A 20,000-nucleotide genomic window follows, 5' to 3' on the forward strand; every position below is an offset into this window, starting at 1 on the left:
TCTCATAGTGATATTCAGACAACAATCTGGAGCGCCCCCCTCAGGTGGACAATATTACTGCAGGCAAGTATTCTCAAATCAGAGCATAATTAGGATTGATACACAGCAATGTGTTTGTCAGCTGTAAACACATAAAGCACTTTAGAATATAATAGATACATTTTGCTTATACCAATTATTCTCAATAACTATCACAACAATCTTCAGGTTACCTGCTGTGCCAATTACCTAAATGGCTGCAAAAATACAATTAAAAAATGTAATTTACAAGATCAAATGTGTTAATAATGAAATCACTGTTGAATAAAATTAGGCTGCAGCTACTTCTTCCAGGACAACCATTTTCATTTATCTCTAATGGCCAAGCTTTATTCTTCCAATCAAGTGAACAAGTGATATTGTTCACTTGATTCAGAGCAGCTAGGAGCAGCTCATGTGACATACTATATTTATTTAGTAATCTCATATAAATCATTAGATCTTGACATCTTAATTATCTGTTATAAGAGCATGTTTTCTGGCAAGAGATGCCGGAAAACATGTACCAGCCAAAGTTCTTGCTATATCATTCTTCACATAAAGTAATGTAACGCTCAGAGGATTAGTGATAATGTCTGTCTGTCACACATTAAATGGGAATAATCCTGGCTTTGAGCTACATCATGTCAAATGTAATAAGTTAATCACACAGAAGTGTACTAAAAATAACTTTAAAATACTTTTGCTGTGATTATCTGAACTTTCTGGCACGTATTTTGTGTATACTCCTCAATGAAATGCATTGGGTGATAAAGTGAAACAAATTTGCAAATACCATTTGGCACTGGAATAGACATACATACATACACATATACATATATATATATGAGAGTGTGAAATGTGCAGTGGAGAAACTACCACACAGCAAAATCCGGGTCCATTTTTACACGAAAGACTTAAAATAACACTGCAGGTGATGTTCTACTGTGCAGCAATGGGCTGCTTCAAATTACACCTCAAACAGGCAATATTAATCATTAAATGAATTTATAGTGTAGTTATAAAAAACCTCTTGGATACATAAACTGCATCTACCCAATGAGCAGGGGTTTCCATTCAAATACACGCGTTTCCTTTCGAGTCTTTTATTGTGCAATATCACAAATATTTATTTTTTTGTACAAATGCCGTTAACAAAAGGACTTGCATGTTCTAAATCAGGCAGAAAAGAGATGTTGAGTGGGGGCCTGAAAATGACCATGTCCATGAACACTGCACTGAACACGCTCACAGCGCTCTGCTGTTGCTGCTCAGAGGGAGGGGGATAACACACTTACACACATTATATCCTCTCCTTCATCATAACTGGTCTTAAAAACATAAGATGGGTAAAAAAAAAAGCTAAGGTGGATACCTATCAATGAAGATGAAGGTCACCAACTAAAATGGGGTCACACAAACCCAGGTTGTATGAAAGATAGCACAGGGGGTGTGCATGTACGATGTTGTGTCGGGGGAGGGGAGCTGAGGGCTAAGGGCTGTTGTTCATTCGTTCGTTTGGTCCAGGTCCGTTGTGTTAAGAAGCTGGGTCGCAGCATCGGAGATGAGGGGGTTGGTGGTCAAGGGGCGGAGTTTAAGAGCGGGTGTACTTCCCCCAGATGTGCAGCATGAAGACGGAGGCGATGAAGAGCAGGCTCATCACCAGCACTGGCACTGGCCCTCTGTTTAAAAAAAAAAACACAGAAATACTCATTAACACCAGGTTATTGGACTCCCTGTCGTCACACTCAACATTTGCTACCATCCAAGCCGCGACTAGACCAATGCCTGATTTATACTTCGTTACGCATTGACAATAGCGTTGTGAGCTTGTAGATCTGAGAGACACCGGCGTGCAACTAAGTATATATCAGGCTTTATCAGTAGAGTGGTAGATTTTATTGATGAGCTCTAGAAATAAGGAGGGGCTCTCATCTCTGAAGGAGGGACTGAGTGGGGGGGTTGGATGGGGTGCATTGCTAAGTAGCAGCATTGCCATGCCAACCATCTCCTCCGGTGCCCCCTCCTCATCCTCCTGTCAGAAGGCTGTAATTGAGTTGACCTTTCAGAGCGGATCCTTTAATGAAGCTTTGAGACCGGCGTCTAAAGCAGGAACAAACATGCACTCGATATACAGCACTGTACCCGCTAGACTGCCCTCCCTCCCCTGCTCAATACACCACTACAGCACCATTGATCCACCATGGCTGTGTATGGTCATGAGGGTTGTTGAGGATTCTGTAGTGGAATGAAAGTTTAAGATGATGGTGCTTCACTCTAGCAAGCTGTACACTTGCATGCACAGTTGCACACACACTAATATGCAACAATGCTCCGTTGTTGTGAGAGCAGTGTCCGGGTGGCTCAGACGGTAGAGCACTCGCCTTTTGACCACAAGGTCATGGGTGCGATCCCGGCCACTGCCAACTCAGCGGATGAATAGCACGGCTTGGGTGTGGCAAGTCAAGTGTAAGTACTGGGAGCGGATGGTAGGTGTTGCGTTCCACCTCAGCAATCCATCTCCCAGGGGTCTAGCACACTGCGAAGAGGGGATAGACTCCCACGTTTTGGCTGATACCGACAATAAGCCTCTCCGACCTACTGTATGACCTACATGCACAGTTGCACAAACACACACACACACACACCCCAAGAGGCTACATTGCTCTGTTGTTGTGAGAGCAACATTAAGTGAAAAGTTAAAATCTGCACTCAAACCTTACGGTGTGAGACACCAGGATACTCTGTCCAAACAACTTTTGGAGGTTTGCACTAAAAAAGCCAAAAAGGCATTTATTTATTTTCTTTATGATGGGTTGACAAGAATAGACATTCCATCATGTACCATTGAGTGAAATTTGATGCATGTGCACCACATACTGCATATGTATCTTTAGATTTTTATGTATGTATTATTTGTTGTTATTGTTTTTTCCTTCTTTCACTACTGCTCTTACTCTACCACTATCCTCTCTTCTCACAAAAACTATTAATGATGGAGCGCGCAATTTCACCCACTTCTTTACACCTGTAAACATGTGATGTGACAATAAAGCTGTCACACATTTGAGTGTCACTGTAGACACACTCAAATGTGTCTACAGTGGCTTGCACTGTGAACAGGAAGTTTTAATTAATTAACCGGTGGGGCAGTATGTGTGAATTGTTCAACTCAGTAGTATCTGACATGCAACAGACATTACATTGCCAGCTCCCTTGAGTTAAGTCCTTGTAATATCCGATTGACTCTAAACGTCTCAAAGTGTGAAAATGGAAGAGGTAATAGTCTGGTAAATTTTTGTTCTCTCTGTTTGGAAAGAGAGATACAATCACTGAAAACCAGTTCATTCATTCAACAGTTTTTATTAGCATTTGAGGTGGAAATATTCTATTGAAACTTTCTCTTTGCTACCTTAGTACCGAGCTACAACCTCAGATGCTTCCTGCGCACTCGTCTGTACGATGTTATTTGTCCAGCTAGGACAATGAAAAGTTTTGATGAAAAGTAGGTTGCAGCTTGTTGTCTAAGAAAGATGTGTTGTGTTGTGTTTTGCATGGGTGCATATGGGAGACTATCTGTCATTTTCTGTGGAAGGAAATGTACATAGAAGATCACATCTCCCTCACGCTGTTGGGTGGTAGTAGCTAACACATCTGTCTACCATACACTGCCCTTCACCTAATCAAACGGACTATTTTACAGTCGTGTGAGAAGTAACGCATAGATGCGGACATTCTCTTGCTGCGTGCTAATGTGTGAAAAAACATGAGATGTGTGTCCTGCCCCGATTCCCTGGACATTTTCCAGGGTTCATATGTGAAAGTGGCTTATGACAGGATATTAAAGCTACAATCTGGGATGTACTTTAATGTTGTTTTAACAAATCTGTATGGTATGTTAACATACAATATAACTAACACATCTGCAGTGTTTGGAGGTGGTGTCCATACTCTCCCTACTTTGTCAGGTAGGGCACTGACTGGTAGACAATGTCAGTATGTCAAGTTATTTGAAGCAACTTCAAATTTCAACTTTATTTGTCCATATACTGACTTGGTTGTCTAATAGGTTTACAGTCGTAGTAACAGTCGATGCGACACCAACATTATTGTAGTTCAGACATTGTTGCAATTACCTCTCTCTGTCGGTGGAGACAGAAAGCGTATAGAGTGTGTATGCTGGTAACAGCTATAGAAGTCTTACACTTTGAGTCCGGGTGAGTCTTCTGTGTAGAAGCGCCACATGCCCCCTGTGCCTGCCGATGTTGTGGTCCTGCCTGCGCTGCGTGTACCACTGCTGGTTGCTTTCCTACAGAACAAAAACACACTCAGTTCAAGATTTTAAATCAATTACCCAAAAGAGTCTCACCCTTCAGACCAGATTCAAGGTATCTTGAGGCCCTCAACCACTATCGAGGAGGATCTGAACTGTAACTCAAAAAGTTGTTAATCAACCCTAGGCCATCATCCATTTACACTATATCCAGAATACAGGCGCTAGAGATGGCATGCCTGGGTGATTCATGGATAGTTTATTCTAGTGTTGAGATTAAATGAGGGTTAAGGAGGTAATGAAGAGGGTGATTGTAATGGGTAATAATGAGAGACTGGACAGTGAGCTCCTGATTACATACTGATTAAGGCCAAAGCACTAACAATCTATCTGCTGCTGTAATCTACACAGAGACCGCAAAAAACATAGGGGAGGGTGAAAGCCCACGTCCATTCATTACAGCACTATGTTATATCAGGGTGAGGTGTATCTGGACAGTAATTATGGACAGCATAATATGTTATCGTCACTTTTGTCATTACAATGCCACATGGATGTAGAGTTTGCGTATTCTTAAACTAGTGGTTCTCAGAGTGGGGTCCGGGGACAACCAACAAAATGAGGAACAGTTTCATTTCACCATTTTGTCACAGGCTAGAAATTTGGCATCACACTAGGAATCAACTCTCCCCACCTACAGTATAGACTATAGACAGTTGTACAATGATGTACTAAATCTAAAACCAACACATTTTTTTTTTTCAAATTGGGGTCCCTGGCACAAAATATTTACAAATGAGGGTTCGCTGCATAATAGGTATCAATTTGGGGGTCCTTGACTTGGAACCACTGTCTTGACCTAAACTACCCAAGATGCTAAATAATCTAGATATTGTTAATATTCTTCTGGAAGAAGCTGACTGATCATGGTCAAATTGGTCAACAATTGCCTAGCTGCACATTATGTCATAATCTGGGCAGGATGCAAACAGTAAGTATTTAAGCAACACAGAGGTCATAGGGCGTGGGTCTGTGTGACTGGGACAGTATACCTCTGTCTGACTGTGGAGCCTGCCGCCCGGGGGGCCACTGTCTTGCTGGGGGAGCGGCTGGAAGCCCCAACGTTGGTTGCACTTGCTGCTGGTCCAGGCTGTGAGACAGAAAAACAAGAAGAATACATGGACTCAATACAGAGACAGACACAACTCTCATTTTACATCCACTTTCACTCCATCTCCAATATTCACATGCAAAAACACATTTTGAATTTATTAACAACCAGGCAACTACTTCCTACCCCTAACTCTCTGAATCTGAAGTGAACGAATTGAATACACAGGACCTCAATGGAAAAGGATTATCCTTTTAGCACCTTATGTATATCTATCTGTACCACTGTACCTTTTTTTTGAAAACTGTTAATAAAGTATTCAATCAATCAATAAAAGCAAAGAGTGACCATTCTCTGGACTATGGCTATAAAGGCCTTGGCTTCGTATGGCACGTATACTGTATATACACACACACAGTAATAAACTAGCATAGATAGCCTCTGTTGGCATGTTCTGCACCGTTATCTTTTCACAAAAACGGACCAACTGAAAGGGTTGCAGACTATAGTTTGTAACCATTTCAGTTGGTCTAATTTAGATTATATAGGCAACCAATGTTTCTGGGGGAAATAGCCACGTCTACAAATCAAAAGAGATAAGTTAGTTAGTTAGTTAGTTAGCAAGCTAGCTACCAGACAGAACAGTTAGCTCCACTGAAACTGAATGAAACATGTCTTCTATCGTTCCTTAACAGCTCCAGATAGAGGCATAATAACACAGAAATACACTCACCATTGTAGTTTATAATGTTCTTCTGATGTAGGATGAGAATGAGATCCTGAAGTGATGTTGTTCTACTGTGATGATGTCCACGTCAATGGATAGTCAGTCAGTCAGTACAACATGCAGAGAGAAGAGAGAGCCCAGAGAGATGACGACAGTCTAAAGAGGACCAGTGTTGCCATGTCGGCTTATTATAAGCGACTTTGTGCTTCCTTTTCTGTAAAGTTGCTTGTAAATATTGGTTAGTTATTGCGGGTTGCGTTTTTTTGGCACGTTTCTAACATGTACTTGCTTATTTAGGCTTGCTTCCAATGTTTTTAATTATTATTTAAACCATTGGTTCTCAAATATATTCATGAAAATGTGCCATGGAGCATTTTTGTGTTGTTAGAATGTCTCGAAAGAATATTACAAATATTCAACATGATATTGCAAGAGTTTTTGAAAATAGCCTATGCATATAGGTTTTAAATGTGCTCTATGTGGCTGGCCAAGTTGCTTCTTTTGGGCATGTTTTCCTAGACCTTGTTGCTTGTTTCTCTCATAGAATATGGCAACACTGAAAAGGACACGACTGCTAAAACACAAGACCACCGCAGTAGACCACATAGAAGCCTGACCGCGTGCTTATATTCTCTAAAATAAACGAGCTAATAAAACAGTTTCGTTTCGTGTACATACATTTAGATTTTGTTATAGAAAGACATATTTAAAACCGTGATTTGTTTAGTTGTGTATGTATTTTGGAGCTATCTTTGTGCTGACATTTAAAGGTAGGCTTTATTTGGTCGCTTCTGGTGAGCGGTGACGTGTCTAAGCAGGAAGCTGTAGTTGACGTAGAGGAATAAGACGCCATTTTGGCTCAAACAAGGAGATGACAATGGTTGGATTACAATATAGAATTAGAGCCAACATGGCGGTCATGTAGAACAGTTTCAGGCTAATTCACGGTGAATGAAGCAGGGATTGTGATGATCTGAGGTGTACAAACTTGGCTAGATTCGAGATACAAAGGTAATGTAAACGTAACTTAATGACACTGTGTTCTGATTATGTTTTAACCCACTAATTAGAATTTTATTTAATTTGTAGACCGTAAATATTTTGTAATGATAAACTAGTTATTAAGAGACAGTTAACGTTATGTTTCCCCAAAACAAATTGTATTCATTCATTACTTAAATTAGGTCTGTCTTTCAAATTAAACAGAACCATGAAGATACACACTGCAGGTGCTCTGACATGTAGCAGGTTGACGTGACGTCTAATGAGATGCAGGCATGATTGTTTATTGATTCAGTAAACTAAACAACGCAGCGCGAGGGTCGTTGTGAGCTTGTAGATCTGCTATTTTTGGTTAATGTAACCAAAGGGTGCCCCCCCCCCCCCCTGTAGTAACTCTGAGGACCCGTTAGGGGTCCCGGACCCCATGTTGAAGACCCCTGACGTAGTAGTAACAACAGTGAATTAAAGCTTGAATTTAAAACAAAATCATCATTTGAGTGACTTAAGCAAACACTAGGGTGGATGGAGTTGAACCAAACCATTATGTACAACTTTTCATGACGCTAGCTTGGGGACATGGCATGGGATTCTGACTTGTTGTGTCAAGCATGTAAACATTATCAAGAGCTCAGGAGAAGTTGAAGCTCTTTTGTTCAAACAAAATCATTGACTGATCATTGCTTTGTGTCTGAAGGTCCAGGATGGCACGAGTGGTGTTCCTCCATCCAGACCTGGGCATAGGTGGAGCAGAGAGGCTGGTGGTGGATGCAGCTGTTGCACTGAAGTCTCAAGGCTGTAGCGTCCAGATCTGGACCGCACATCATGACCCCACACACTGCTTCCCTGAGACCCTGGACCCAGACCTGCCTGTGGTGGGTAGATATATACACACATGCCGGCATATACCTCTGCAGATACAGTGCGTTTATAACAGTGGTTCTCAACCTGTGGGGTGCCGACCCCCATGCTTTTTGGGGGGTCCTCAGATGACAGTGAAGTGACAATTTAAGGACTTTTAAGACCTTTTTAATACCTAAAAGAAAAAGACCATTAACCATCAAAAGTAGTCAACAAACTATACTATAAAAACTGGTCAAAAACATTGGCCAAATTGTCAAGGGAAAGAGGAAAAATAAATTGCAGACCTACAAGCTTGTAGATTGGCTATTTTCACGAATTCATCTGTGGAACCGAGTCAAACAAAATTGAATGCTTCAACTCCTACAATTCCAAGTGCTTGTGTGTGTGTGTGTGTGTGTGGGGGGGGGGGGGGGCAGTTAAAATATGATTATTTTGGGGGGTCACGGCCTGTAAAGGTTGAGAACCACTGATTTATAATAACATATATATAAAGTTTTTTCCCCTCTCTCTCTCTCTTTTCTGTAGGTGTGTGTTGGTGACTGGCTACCGACCAGTGTGTGCGGCTACCTGCATGCCCTATGTGCCTACCTAAGGATGATTTATGTGGCTCTCTACCTGGTCTTCTTTAGCGGGGTTGAATATGATGTTATCTTCTGTGATCAGGTAATTAATACCTGCTTGTCACTTTGTCCACCAGTAATGTATCTTTCTCAATCGCTGTAGTCTCTCTGAGCTTACCAACAACTCTCAAGTATGCATTGTCATTCTCTATATCTCTCTCTCTCTCTCTCTCTCTCTCTCTCACACACACACACACACACACACACACACACACACACACACACACACACACACACACACACACACACACACACACACACACACACACACACACACACACACACACACACTTCTCTCTGTCTTTATTTGTATATTTATTATACACCTCTCATTTTGCCCCAGGTGTCAGTGTGTATCCCAGTTTTGAGGCTGTCCCGTCACAGGAAGAAGGTTTTGTTCTACTGTCACTTCCCGGACCAGCTGCTGACCCAGAGGACGTCAGCCCTGAAGAAGCTGTACCGTGCTCCTATCGATTGGCTGGAGGAACGCACCACTGGCATGGCTGATATGGTAGGGGCCCTCCCAGGCTGTCATACTAGTGTAGAGATGTCATTGGCTTCATATAGAACCCAGTTGGTTGTTCTATGTTATCTTCTATAATAATAATAATAATGAATTAGCTTTATTTATTTTATTTGACACTTTCGTAATAGTATTGTAAGGTGCTTTGCAAATAAAGTCAGTAAAGCAATACATGAAATGCCCATGAGTTAAGTCAAGTTAAACAAAAACAACAACTGTAAAATAGTAATAACCTAAAAGAATGATTTAAAATAAGTCAGGTTTTACCAGCCTAATCATCACTGGCAGCACATCCGATAGCCTTTGGGCCCTCATTTTAAAGTCTTGGGCTCTGTTACAGAAAGCTGACTCAAGATATCTTGAACTTCGAGTCTGCGTTGATCTGAACTGATGCGACATATGCAGATTTTTCACTTCCACTACAGCCAATTTCAAATTGAGTGATCAGGATTGATGAAGCTGGGATAGGCTAGGCAACTTCAGTCAAACACACAAGAGACAAATCATTATGGATTCTGAGACCGACAAACAGTGCTCATCATAAGTGTATATATCTGCTGTTGGGCAGAAACCAACTATGTCCACAATATTAACTTAAAAGAAACACAAAGTTGGTATGGTGACTGTATTTTCATATACTTGAATGTGTCCTTATATTATCCTCACTTTACCCAAATACAGCTCAAGTGGAGTTAGGAGGTTTTTGACCATTAATGTGGAGATAGTTGTTTTGTCCATTATTGATTAGAATGAAGAAGTCAGATGGAAAAAAAACCTAAGTTGGAGTTAGGTGGTTTGAACAACAGTTTGAGGATCCAATGCAGTTAGTTGGTTTAGTCAGAAGCACTTTTTATTACTTTTCTTTTCATCGGTTCAATATTTGTAAAGCCCGCACACAGACAAAAAGGGTGTTCAATATTACTGATTTATTAATAAATAAATAATACAAAAGTTGAAAAATTAACATAGTTGGTTTTTGGCCGACATCGACGATTACCTCCACATATTCAGTCAAAAACAATACCTCAGTTACAGCAAAGGAAAGAGAATTGGCATGGGAAAAAAAGGCTATGCTTCCTATCATGTTGCCTGAATTAGGTTTATTCATCTCATTTACATACCGTATATTGTTTTTGCTGTACTAATTAAGTTATTTACATATTTTCATATTAAAGATTGTATGTGTTGTGTGTGTATTTGAGATCATTGATATATTGCCTTGAAAAATCTTAGCAGTCCTGAAGATAGTACTCTTCTGGAAAGGATTCACTGTCTTGTCTAATGATCTGTTCACAATGTAAACCCAGTCGATCATCCATATGCACTGGGGTCTTAAAACAAATGACACAACATGGTTGGTCAAAGAAGTGTAGCTGCTGCCTTATTTACACTATGACCAAATGCCACTGTATAGTCAGTGTTTGATCAGTTTAATGGTTCAACTTTCACCTGTCTGTTAGCAGGTTAATTTCAGTGCATAAGTTTCCATAGTAAGGCAACCCCGCTTTTTGGAATTTAAATTTCAACTTAGCAGATGCAGTTAACTTGATAATCCTGCTGTCTCAAACAGACATTTAAAATAAACTGCAAGAAATGTAGAGACGTTTACAAAGAGGAAATATGATCCTGCCTCTGTCTGCCTGGCTGCTCCCAGCTGGAGAAAGCCATGTGTAATATTTCTGAAGCATATCCCATGAGAAAGTGAAATAAATACAGCTGTCATCTTAGACTCTAACCTAAGATGATTGTAATGTGTGTACAGTTTATGAGATGATTAAGAACTAATCTCTCTACTTCTTCCTAGATTCTTGTAAACAGCCAGTTCACTGCAGGAGTGTTCAGGGAGACCTTCCTTAGTCTCGGAGGAGTCCAGACGGACGTCCTTTATCCTTCATTGAGCACAAGCACCTTTGACCGCCCCCCCACGGGGGTTCAGGGCCTCCAAGGACTGCTCCCAGAGGGAACCTCTTGCACGTTCCTCTCTCTTAACCGCTACGAACGCAAGAAGAACCTGGGACTGGCCCTTGAAGCCCTGGCCGCCCTGAGAAAGAGCCTGCCCCCGGGGCAGAGAACAGGTGTGCACCTGGTGGTGGCGGGGGGTTACGACGGCCGAGTCACTGAGAACGTCCAGCACTATGCAGAGCTGAAGGAGCTGGCGGCACGGCTAGGCCTGGAGGGCTGCGTTACTTTCCTACGTTCCCCCTCCGACTCCCAGAAGGTGGCGCTGCTGCGGGGCAGCGTGGCCGTGCTGTACACCCCAAGCAGAGAACACTTTGGAATCGTTCCCGTAGAGGCCATGTACTGCTGCTGCCCCGTGGTCGCAGTGAACTCCGGGGGGCCCTTGGAGAGTGTAGTGGACGGGGAGACCGGGTTCCTGTGCGAGCCCACGGCGGAGGCCTTCTCCAAGGCCATGGAGAGGCTGCTGAGCGAGCCTCAGCTGCGTGCGGACATGGGTCAAGCTGGGAGGACGAGGGTGCAGGACACATTCTCTCTGCAGGCCTTCTCAGACCAGCTACACGGTTACATCCTCAGGCTGACCCAGTGAAGGCAATGCCACTGCATGGCAGAGACCACGGGAGTAGGGGACTGGGGCAGAGGATGGAACCCTGGATAGAACAACGCACTGGTCTTGAGCCACAATGTGCTGCTGGGAGCAGCAATTCCGGAACACTGAACCTTTGGAGGTTGAGGTTGCATTAGTCCACAGGGAGTAGGGGGTGGGGGGTGGTGGGGGTTTGGCAACGTAGAGAATGTATGTGTGTGATGGTAGAGGTCTGGAAAGGGGATATTGTGAGGACTCTAATGACAATTAATCAGCATTCCCCTGGAGGGGTTGCTGAGAGAGAGAAAAAAAAAGATGGAATCTCTGTACCAATTAAGAAAAGAGTAACGAGTTTACCTGCCCTGCCGCTGGAGAAATACCAACCTGTGTAATTGTACGTGTGCGGCAGCACCACAACCACGGGCCTAAGAAATGAGTGTACCAAACAGATTGATTGGTAGACTGCAATGTTTTGCATTGTCTATGTGTTGTTCCCCCCCCCCCTCCCCTCTCTACAGTAGCCTTTGTCTGTGTGTGTATGGAAGTGAGGAAGAATGTAGTTACCAGCAGGCGCCATGAGGTAGCCCACAGCACCAAATCGATAAGAAAGATGCTTTGCGCTACTTCCTGTCCTCTCAGAGCCTTGTTCACAGCTCACAATGAGCGAGAGCGTTGGCCTGTCCATGGCTCCGTGGCTGCACTGAGGTTATTAGCAGATGATAGGGACTGTTTGGCTTTATTAGAAGTCTGGCTGATGGGCATTGTTGTCTGCGCGTCGGTCATTATTAGCAGGGAGAATAGCAGAAGGTCGTCGTCTGTGCGCTGGCCTCTTTGGCCCCCCTACTGTATAGACGTGCTCTTATTGACATTCCTGAGGTCTTAATAAACAACGAGGACACATAGTTTCTTGACTCTGTGTTGCTTGCTTTGTTGGGAAGTTTTTTGTGGCCTTTAATACTGTTTACTAAGGACGTTGTGGGTGAGAGAAGAAGCACAGAAACATTGTTAACATTAATCCATCTCTTGCTCTTTCAGTTGAACAGCCCCATGGCGTGTCAAGCTGTTTATCAAGCCGTTGCAACCTGGCTTGGAAAGATTTGCAGTGTTTATTTTGCTCAGCAACAAAGTCAACATGATGTACATAACGGAGGAATTGCAATGCATTAGGCACTGTCTGTCTGTCTTAATATATTAAAATTGCAATGAAAATAATTAACATCAACCTTGTCACTGTCAGGCAGAAACCTTTTTCTCCATATTTCAACTTTTTATGTTTATATTTGTAAATGAATGCTCTACTTCATACTAAAGTATGACAAAAATAGCTGATCTACAAGTTCACAATGTGTCCCATCTGAGGTTATAGAACAGCTATTTTGCTATAATATTTGAAAAACAATTAAAAGTGGTTAAGTGTGTCTGTGGGTTTTATACATATTGAACCAATGAAAAGTATTAGCAATGTGAGATGTAACTAAATAATAACTACATTGTTTCCATTTCCTGAAAAGTAACGGTTTTGGACATACAAGGTTTCTGCCCAACAGCGACGATATAATGCACACACACACTCTCTCTTTCTCTCTGTCTCTCTCATACACTATATTTATATGTTTTATACTATTTATATTTATACCTTATATAGCTCAGTCATACAACACAAATCCCAGGCTGTCCAATTGCAGAGGGCCAGGCAAGAGTACTGTAGTATACCTAAATCTCCTTTGGTTTCTAGTACTTTATTCCTTACTTTATTCCTTTTTTCCCCCTCTTTTTTTCTTTTTACTTCTAGCTGTACGTTTGTCTGTATAATGTTGTCTGTGTCTGTCCTGTAATCTCAATGCTGCAGATTCTGGATGTCCTGCGAAAGTGATCACCAGCTGCATTTAAGCAACAACTGTTCTCATCTTAGAGTTGAGGAGACAGGCAGAGCAAATGAGTTAGGTGGGCAATACAGTTATCACTGTGAAATTGGTATTTATATTTAAAAAATGGAATTACTCACTTAAATTTACGGAAAGAACACATTCTTTGCAGATTTTTTATTTTTTACTATCTGATTAGAGCTGTCCAATTAACAAACATAAATATATATTAGTATATAGATATATTACAGTATATATTACATTATTATATAGTTGACCTGTTTGTTTTTAATTGCATGCTATCAATTATTAGCTTTGTATGGAATTAAAATGTAGCTTTAGGCAACCAGATGACAAAAAGCTATTTTGTCTAAAAGCAATGTACAGTATAGTGATCAAATCTCTCTAGGGCAGATTTATGATTGCTTGTCATCCACATGAAGGGATGAATATTTAAGGGAACCGTTGGATGTTTTGTGTGGCAGAGCAAGTTCGTCTTTTTTCTTTCACATTTTAGTGCCTTGCCCCGCTCCCCCGACAAACCAAAATGAATGACATCTCCAAGATGCACCAAAGAGAAAATCCTATTGGGAGTGCAAACAATCAAGTCTCCAATCTGCCTGTGTGCCCATTTTCATCTAGATATAAGAACACAACAGTTATAAAGTAATACAGTGCCCAACTTTACATTGTCTACACATTCTCTACAGACTATAGTTTTTAACTGCACACTTGAAATAAGTAATTTAACAAGACAGAAGTACATACTGTGCAACATCAAAGGCCTTACAGCTGTTGTCCAAAATTCAGCAGGGACAAACAAAATAAACATCAAAAGAATATAACCTCCTAATCACAACAAATAATAATTACAGATTACGACTATAATATTGCAGATTTTTATCAAACGCGAGATTATGCCAGAAAATAAAAGCATACCTCTTAAGCTTGAAGCTTAAACACACACCTGTCAGAAGTATAGCATAGTAATAATAATAATAGTAATGATAATATAGAAAACTTTTCAGATTTTAAATGAAAAATCTACTAAATCCATAGCTGTGTTTTTACAGCTGCCATCCATCATTCCATTTCTTTTTTTAATTATCCATATACAGTAGATGCAATAATTATTGCTGTCATTAGTTCAGCTAGAGCAGAAGAATATTAATTTATTATGTTTTAGCATATGAAGCATATACCTTCATGAAATTACAACTTTCAATTTATTTTATAAACGTTCTCCATTTCTTATTGAGGACTATATTTGATGGACTATCAAAAATGGATAATCCAAAATTATATTACATTACCAATCTGTCTACTATTTTCATTTTATGCTGGTCTCTATGTGGGTGAAAAGAACATAACTAATATAATATTTGTTTCATGTGACCCTTTCAGTGGTTGAACATGTTTAGTCACATTATAATCCCATGTGGCAGTGCATAGGCTATTGTTGTACAAACATTATTGTAAGTAAATATGTACATACATATTGTAAATACATATGTACATTGTATATAATGCATGACAACATGATACAAGGTGCTGCTGGGTCCAGCTGGGACTACATTTTTCAATTTAGTGTTTTAAATACATTCAATCACACCTTCTTTTCATTAATAACTTTTGCTTTGAATTCAGATAGCTTTCACTTTGCACTACATTCTTTAGATACTTTGTATATCAGTGCAGTGCTCATGTGTTGTAGATGGAGCGCTGGATTTTGTTATGCGTCTGTAGTGAGTATTCCAGCAGGCGTCAGGATTTAAGAAGAGGCGACGATGAGGGTTATGCCAAATTTATGTTCTATGATACGACAGTATCACGTGCCGAAAGTAGCGGATGCACAAACTCACAACGTCTCACCCGTGATACGTTGTGAGCTTGTAGATTGGCTATTTTCAGCGCGTGACCCCTTCACACAATGAAATATAAATCAGGCTGTTACAGTGGTGATTTAGGGGCCCTGCTAGGCCAGATGATAAAAAGGCCCACATGCAGCCTGCAGGAAGTGATGGAACACACACACACACACACACACACACACACACACACAAACCCCACTCACTGAGGGTGTGCTTTATGTTGCATTTTCTTCTCTTTTAAGCAACTCAGCGACTTTAGCGTGGTGTGTCTGGTTTGTGGTAAAGTGAGGGTGTCCTGATTTTGTACTTAAACTAGACGGAGTGCCGTTGAGCTTAACATAATATATAGGCTACTCAAAGTTGTTTTATTATAAACTTGTATATTCTTTTGTACAATGTTTTCACTTGAAAATCATTTATTTTCAGTGAGTATAAATTAGACTTCGGGAAAGAAAAAGGATGTCACTATTTCTACCTCTTCTGAACCCGTCTTCCCCTTAAAGTCATAGCGGCGCGCAGCCTGTGTCCCTTCCCGTCCCCTCCCCTCTGTGTGCCCTGTGGTGGGGTCGCTATTGAGATCACGGTGTGTCTGAGCAGTGGTGATAACCGGTACCCAGGTGCCACTGGCGCACGGTGTTTAATTAATTAATGAGACCGCGGGGTTGGTTTTCTAATTCCACCTAGCCAGCACCAGGGTGTTGGGGGAGATATGGGGGCGGAGAAGATGTTTAGGTGTGTGTTTTCAGGCGAGGAAAGGAGAGATGTATGTGTGAGTGTGTGTACGTTATGGCTGTATATCTATTTTGTTGGCAGTTTGGGAGCTGGTCTCCTCGTTAGTAGAATATTAAATATGAATGGCGTATTTTTACCCTTGTGCCCTGACTTTTTAATCACACATAGTGATTGGCTGTTAATCATGGGCTAAATGGAGCTGATGATGAGAGAAATATATTTGGTGTAAATACATCACCCACCCAGCACCCTGCCGACTACACTACTAACCAGGTCATGGACTCATTACCCAGGAAATGGTGTGCGCGTGCACAAACACACACACACACACACACACACACACACACACACACACACACACACACACCCTACTCATACCTGTAATACGGTGACTGGATGGATAAGTGTGCTGTGTAGATTCCTCTATTCTTCAGAGGGGGGAGATTAGATGGTTATGGTTTTTAGAGGCCTCTCTGTTTGATTTTGATCACAAGGACAAAACACTTTTCATGCCATGCATTTTTTTTGTGTGAGAATGACAATGTTAATTGCTAATTAATAACACTTTTTACTAATACAGGCAAATTAGGGGATACAATCAGTGACTCTGGCAGCATTTGCAGAGGGATTTGCATGTTTTTATTTTCAAGTAGTGGCTTATTTCCCCATTGACTTTCATGAACATGACCACAGGCTTTTTTTTAAAAGGGAAAAAAGGATGAAAGAAAGAAAAAGAAAATAACAAAAGATGCAAATGTTGTAATGATATTCTGAAAGGAGTTTTGGTTAGTGATCAATGGGACAGTCTTGCGTAAGGATGCAATATAAGTCAAGCTCTACATGGGTCCTTTCTTGTTATTTGTAGTGTGGCACACAGGCACAGGTGGGGCATTGACAGTAAAGGGTTAACATAGAGAGGAGAAATTGCTTTCCTTGTAATGAATGATATTATGCTTAAACATTAGCAAATCTGCATTTGTATTCAAAGCTCATATTTAAGAGCTGTTTTACATGGAACATGTTAACAAATTATGTATTTCAGACTTTACTGCTTCCATAAACTATTCAAATATATTAGCATATACCTCGTAAATGTTAACACTGCAGAGATCAGGCTATATCGTTCTCTATGTGTGTGCGTCTCTCTCTCTCTCTCTCTCTCTCTCTCTCTCTCTCTCTCTCTCTCTCTCTCTCTCTTTCTTTCTCATGGGCAAACAAACTTGGAAGCTGATAGAACCGAGGAAAGGAATGATTTACTAAAGCTATATAAAACTTCTATCCTCTGTGGGAGATTATAATAAAACCTCTATAATCTCTGATGGTGGCACATTATAGATAGCCTCTATAAAACTATCTTTATGGCTGAGGAAAGAGGAGTATTATGACCAATTCTACCCTGTGTGTACTGTGGTTTAAGACATCTTATAGCTTAGAGATAAAAGACTCTTTGGCTTTGAGATGCTGGGGAATGTACATTGACGACTAGTATGTTTATCAGTGACAATATGATATTAATTGAAAACAATAGCAGTGCTGATAGGTGATTCAGTTATCAGGAACACAACAGGATTGACGTACTGATCTTTTATTTTTTTAATTTAAAAGATTAGAAATTGACAGTATTTCTACTGTGCAGACCCTGAAGACAGCTACTGTACGCGGTCAACAGTGTTCTTACCTCAATTTCTTTCTTAAACACACATTTTCAGTGGTAGGTGTGCTCGTAACTCTCCTTTTGGGTTAACATTTGCCCTACCTTAGGTAGCTCCCTAAAACTTTTATCGCATTTAATATTCTCATCTACAGTATACTGTAGCAGTTTAATTGACATGGTGGCTTGTCATTTATCCAGCCTGTCAGCAGCTCCTTTACTGTTATAGTCAGAGTGCACGCACGCACGCACACGCGCACATACACACACACACGTTTGTATTACTATACTTGTGAGGACATCAACACTTTAGGACAGCCATGTTATGAATGCCATTTAAAAAAAAATATTGCCATTTTTAACCGTAAGCCGAAAAACAGCAGATCTACAAGCCCACAACGCGTCGCGCTGCGACGCGTTGTGAGCTTATAGATCAGCTATTTTTCGGTGCATGACACTGGCACGCAACTAAGTATAAATCATGTTTAACTCTAATTCCAATGCCTAAACCTAGCCTCTAAATGGTTAATCCTGACTTGAATGTTTTTCTAATTGTTAGCGTATCTCTAAAAATGTTTTTTAACTATAAAACAACTATTTGTCTTGTGAGGACCAGAAAAACGGTCCTCACAATGTATATTTCTTCAAATTCTACTATACTTGCTCACAAGTATAGTAATACACACACACACACACACACACACACACACACACACACACACACACACACACACACACACACACACACACAGAGGCACATAGTCTTTATGGAGCAGCAGACGGGTGGAGGGAGAGTGAAAGGAAGGAAGAGACAACAGGAGAGCAGAGAAGCATGGCTCGCGTCCAGCCCTCAATCACCCTTTAATCAGCAGCTGTGTGTCAGTCAACCGCACACCGTCATAAACACAAACACTCATAGCCACATTAACACGGATGCACGTGCACACACACTCACAGACACACACCGTTGACTTGCTGGTTTTCTATTAAACCAGCTGCATTGTTCTGATATCCTCATCGAGCTTTGATTCACTCCTCCCCCCTCAGCAGCATTGTTTATTTACAGACACTGGGCTGTGGTGCTGTGTTTGCTGGAGGTGTGGGGTATAGCAGTGGCAGGCTGTCTGGGACTGGCACGGGGCTACCTCGGGCAGAGAGGGGTCTGTCTGTGATGATGGAGGTGTCGGTGGGGGGGGGGGGCGGAGGTGGGGTGGCTAATATACCAGGAGGGCTGTTTATTGGGCTAGTAGTGTGAGCAGAGGTACTGAGATGAGGGGTATGTGTGAGAGGAAGGAGGAGCATGCGGGGGGGGGGAGGCTGGTTTGACGTGCCCTGCTCAAGGGGCATCATCGCCCTCATCTGGCCCACAGGGGATCTGACCACCTGCGGGCATGATGCCACAAACACCTCGCCGAAGCCAAACAGGCCCCCACACAGCTGGGGAGTACAACCTCGGCTGATTGCGCTCACAGGGGTGAACGTCAATCACACTCTCTGTGCGTGTGTGTGTGTGTGTGTGTGTGTGTGTGTGTGTGTGTGTGTGTCTGTGCGCGTATATACAAGCGTGTTTGCATGGCTCTGTGAAACAATGCCCCTCTGGTCTCTGTGTGAGCTGGCTTTTATGTATTACTATGTACACATCTCTCTCTCTCTCTCTCTCTCTCTCTCTCTCTCTGTCTCTCTCTGTCTCTCTCTGTCTCTCTCTGTCTCTCTCTGCTCTCTCTCTCTCTCTCTCTCTCTCTCTCTCTCTCTCTCTCTCTCTCTCTCTCTCTCTCTCTCTCTCTCTCTCTCTCTCTCTCTCTCTCTCTCTCTCTCTCTCTCTCTCTCTCTCTCTCTCTCTCTCTCTCTCTCTCTGTGTGTGTGTGTGTGTGTGTGTGTGTGCGCGCTGCCCAGTGATGGTGTGTTAGATTGGGCTGTCAGGCGGCAGGCAGCAGATGAAGATTAATGGAGCACACAAACAATAAGAGGATGGCAATGATCATAAATATGCTAATGACCATTATCAATACACACACAGACAAGGAGGAGGGATAAGTGAATGTGTGTGTGTGTGTGTGTGTGTGTGTGTGTGTGTGTCTGTGTGTGTGTGTGTGTGTGTGTGTGTGTGTGTGTGTGTGTGTGTGTGTGTGTGTGTGTGTGTGTGTGTGTGTGTGTGTGTGTGTGTGTGTGTGTGTGTGTGTGTGTGTGTGGGGGGGGGTATTACA

At 41.7% G+C, this 20,000-nt stretch overlaps 2 protein-coding genes across 3 annotated transcripts; one reads left to right on the top strand and one right to left on the bottom strand.

Moving 5' to 3' along the window:
- Window positions 1-1,102: 1,102 nt before the first annotated feature.
- Window positions 1,103-6,275, bottom strand: sec61b (SEC61 translocon subunit beta). The gene is made up of 4 exons (XM_084051918.1): window positions 6,136-6,275; window positions 5,344-5,441; window positions 4,223-4,327; window positions 1,103-1,700 (listed from the first exon to the last, which is right to left on the bottom strand). The coding sequence occupies exons 1-4, from the start codon at window positions 6,136-6,138 to the stop codon at window positions 1,613-1,615; spliced, it is 294 nt and encodes a 97-aa protein (XP_083908044.1). The 5' UTR covers window positions 6,139-6,275; the 3' UTR covers window positions 1,103-1,612.
- A 752-nt stretch (window positions 6,276-7,027) lies between these two features.
- Window positions 7,028-13,478, top strand: alg2 (ALG2 alpha-1,3/1,6-mannosyltransferase). 2 transcript variants are annotated; one of them, XM_084052609.1, is made up of 5 exons: window positions 7,028-7,140; window positions 7,826-8,003; window positions 8,518-8,655; window positions 8,956-9,123; window positions 10,940-13,477. In XM_084052609.1, the coding sequence occupies exons 2-5, from the start codon at window positions 7,833-7,835 to the stop codon at window positions 11,678-11,680; spliced, it is 1,218 nt and encodes a 405-aa protein (XP_083908735.1). In that variant the 5' UTR covers window positions 7,028-7,140; window positions 7,826-7,832; the 3' UTR covers window positions 11,681-13,477. The 2 variants fall into 2 exon arrangements, with proteins under 2 accessions (XP_083908735.1, XP_083908736.1); XM_084052610.1 differs by lacking the exon at window positions 7,028-7,140 and having other exon boundaries at window positions 7,829-8,003; window positions 10,940-13,478.
- The last annotated feature ends 6,522 nt before the right edge of the window (window positions 13,479-20,000 follow it).

Source organism: Gymnoscopelus microlampas, assembly GCF_963454915.1.
Source record: "Gymnoscopelus microlampas genome assembly, chromosome: 3".
Taxonomy (NCBI): domain Eukaryota; kingdom Metazoa; phylum Chordata; class Actinopteri; order Myctophiformes; family Myctophidae; genus Gymnoscopelus; species Gymnoscopelus microlampas.